This window comes from Suricata suricatta, chromosome 7 (assembly GCF_006229205.1).
Source record: "Suricata suricatta isolate VVHF042 chromosome 7, meerkat_22Aug2017_6uvM2_HiC, whole genome shotgun sequence".
Taxonomy (NCBI): Eukaryota; Metazoa; Chordata; class Mammalia; order Carnivora; family Herpestidae; genus Suricata; species Suricata suricatta.
The window spans coordinates 120,027,151-120,029,058 of NC_043706.1; the positions used below are offsets into that span (position 1 = coordinate 120,027,151).

The 1,908-nt window shown below is 47.4% G+C and overlaps 1 protein-coding gene across 1 annotated transcript in view; it reads left to right on the forward strand.

The window, feature by feature from the left end:
* Positions 1–1,908, forward strand: part of ECT2L (epithelial cell transforming 2 like) — a 64,932-nt gene that overhangs the window by 47,053 nt on the left and 15,971 nt on the right. The window contains exon 13 of the mRNA XM_029943240.1: positions 851–937. Within this exon, the coding sequence (XP_029799100.1) occupies positions 851–937 (87 nt within the window). The remainder of the gene's footprint in view (positions 1–850; positions 938–1,908) is intronic.

The following is a 1,908-nucleotide window of genomic DNA, read 5'->3' on the forward strand; positions in this document are numbered from 1 at the left end:
TCATAGCAGCAATGTCAACAATAGCCAAATCATGGAAAGAGTCTCAATGTCCATCACCTGATGAGTGGATCAAGAAGATGTGGTATATATACACAATGGATACTACATGGCAATGAGAAAGAATGAAATCTGGCCATTTGTAGGAAAGTGGATGGACCTTGAGGGTGTCATGCTAAGTGAAATAAGTCAGGTGGAGGACAGATACCATATGTTTGCACTCATAGGTCTAACAGGAGAAACTTAACAGAGGACCGTAGGGAGGGGCAGGGGGAAAGAGAGTTGGGGAGAGAGGGACACAAATCATGAGAGACTCTTGAATACTGAAAACCTACCGAGGGCTGAAGGGGGAGGGGGAAGGGGGAAGGGCTGATGGTCATGGAGGAGGGCATTGTGGGGGGAAGCACTGGGTGTTATATGGAAACTGATCTGACAATAAACTATTATAAAAAAAAAGTAAGATGAGCCATTTATCCTCAAGGGACAAATGACAGCGGATTTGAGGCAGAGGCCTGGGATATGTAGGATTCCTTGTGCCTTAGTGAGCAGCTTAGCACCCTTCCACACACACCCCAGGAGGAGGGTCTCTGTCCTGCCCCCCAGAGAGAAAGGGGCTGCACTGAATTCAGTTTCTCAAGTATAATGTGGTTCCTAGGAAGCTCAAGATTACTTTTTTTAACAGAAGATTTCATTTAAGAGAGTCATCAACTGTGTCAAGTGCTTAATTCATTGGGTATGGGGAGCACTGTGGTTAGAGCTGAAGGCAGACAGCTCCCGTAGGCACAGCACCCCCTGGGCATTCAGACATCCCAAGGCCTGCCTCCAAATCATGGCGTCTGCATTTAATCCTCAGGAAAGAAACTGTAGAGAAGACAACCCTCCGGACACAAAATCAAGTCTCAGCAAAAACGATCTGAATTTTGAGACGCTAGTTAAGCTGGTAAGCCAATTATTACATAGTAAGAATTTTCCGCTGTTTTGCTCCTGACCTCCCCCCAAAAAAGCCATCAGCTTTTATTCTGGTTAATTCCTTTTTCTTGACTGTTTCCCTTAGTGGGGGAGAAACCTTAAATATAAGTGAGGGAATCCAACAGGTAGGTTTTTCTTTTGAATATGTCCTGGTCTGAAAAGAAGTTAACCAACAGGATCAAAGTGTAACACTTGGGAGCAAGAGTCATCTCTGTGCTACTCTGACTTTTTTCTTTTTTCTTTTAATTTTTAAAAAATGTTTATTCATTTTTGAGAGAGAGAGAATGCATGTGAGCTGGGGAGGGGCAGAGAGAGAGAGAGAGAGAGAGAGAGAGAGAGGAGAAACTGAAGCAGGCTCCAGGCTCTGAACTGTCAGCAAAGAGGCAAAGAGTCCGACCCGGGGCTCAAACCCACACCCAGAACCATGAGCCGAGGTCTGACATTTAACGATGGAGCCAGCCAGGTGCTCTACTCTGATTTTCTAATATGACAGCAGGACAGCTTTTAGAGAAATGGCACATGGACAAACAGGTTCACAGTCCTAAATGACCCACAACTCATAGTCTGACTTCAAAGGCTGAGTATAGCATTCAGGGCCCGTCTTTTCTGCTTACCTAGGGGAGCGCGTGGGGGAGGCGGCAGAGAGACGGGGGCCGGTCCTGTCCTGCCCTAACACACAGCATGGCACAGGCCGCTTTGTGTTTCTTCATCCCACATCGGCAAAGTCATCACCATGTCTTCCTCCTCAGAATCCTTTAAGGTGGATGTTAGCAGCCACATTACTAGATGAGGAACTAGTTAGAACACTTAAAGGACTTCCCTAAAGTCACAGGACCTGCGGAGCCTCGGAGTTCCTCACCAAGCCTGGCCACGTTCTGGGCGAATCCACCTGCTGTGGAGGCGCCCCTGTGGACCGCTCAGTGTGGGCGCTCACGCACCCTC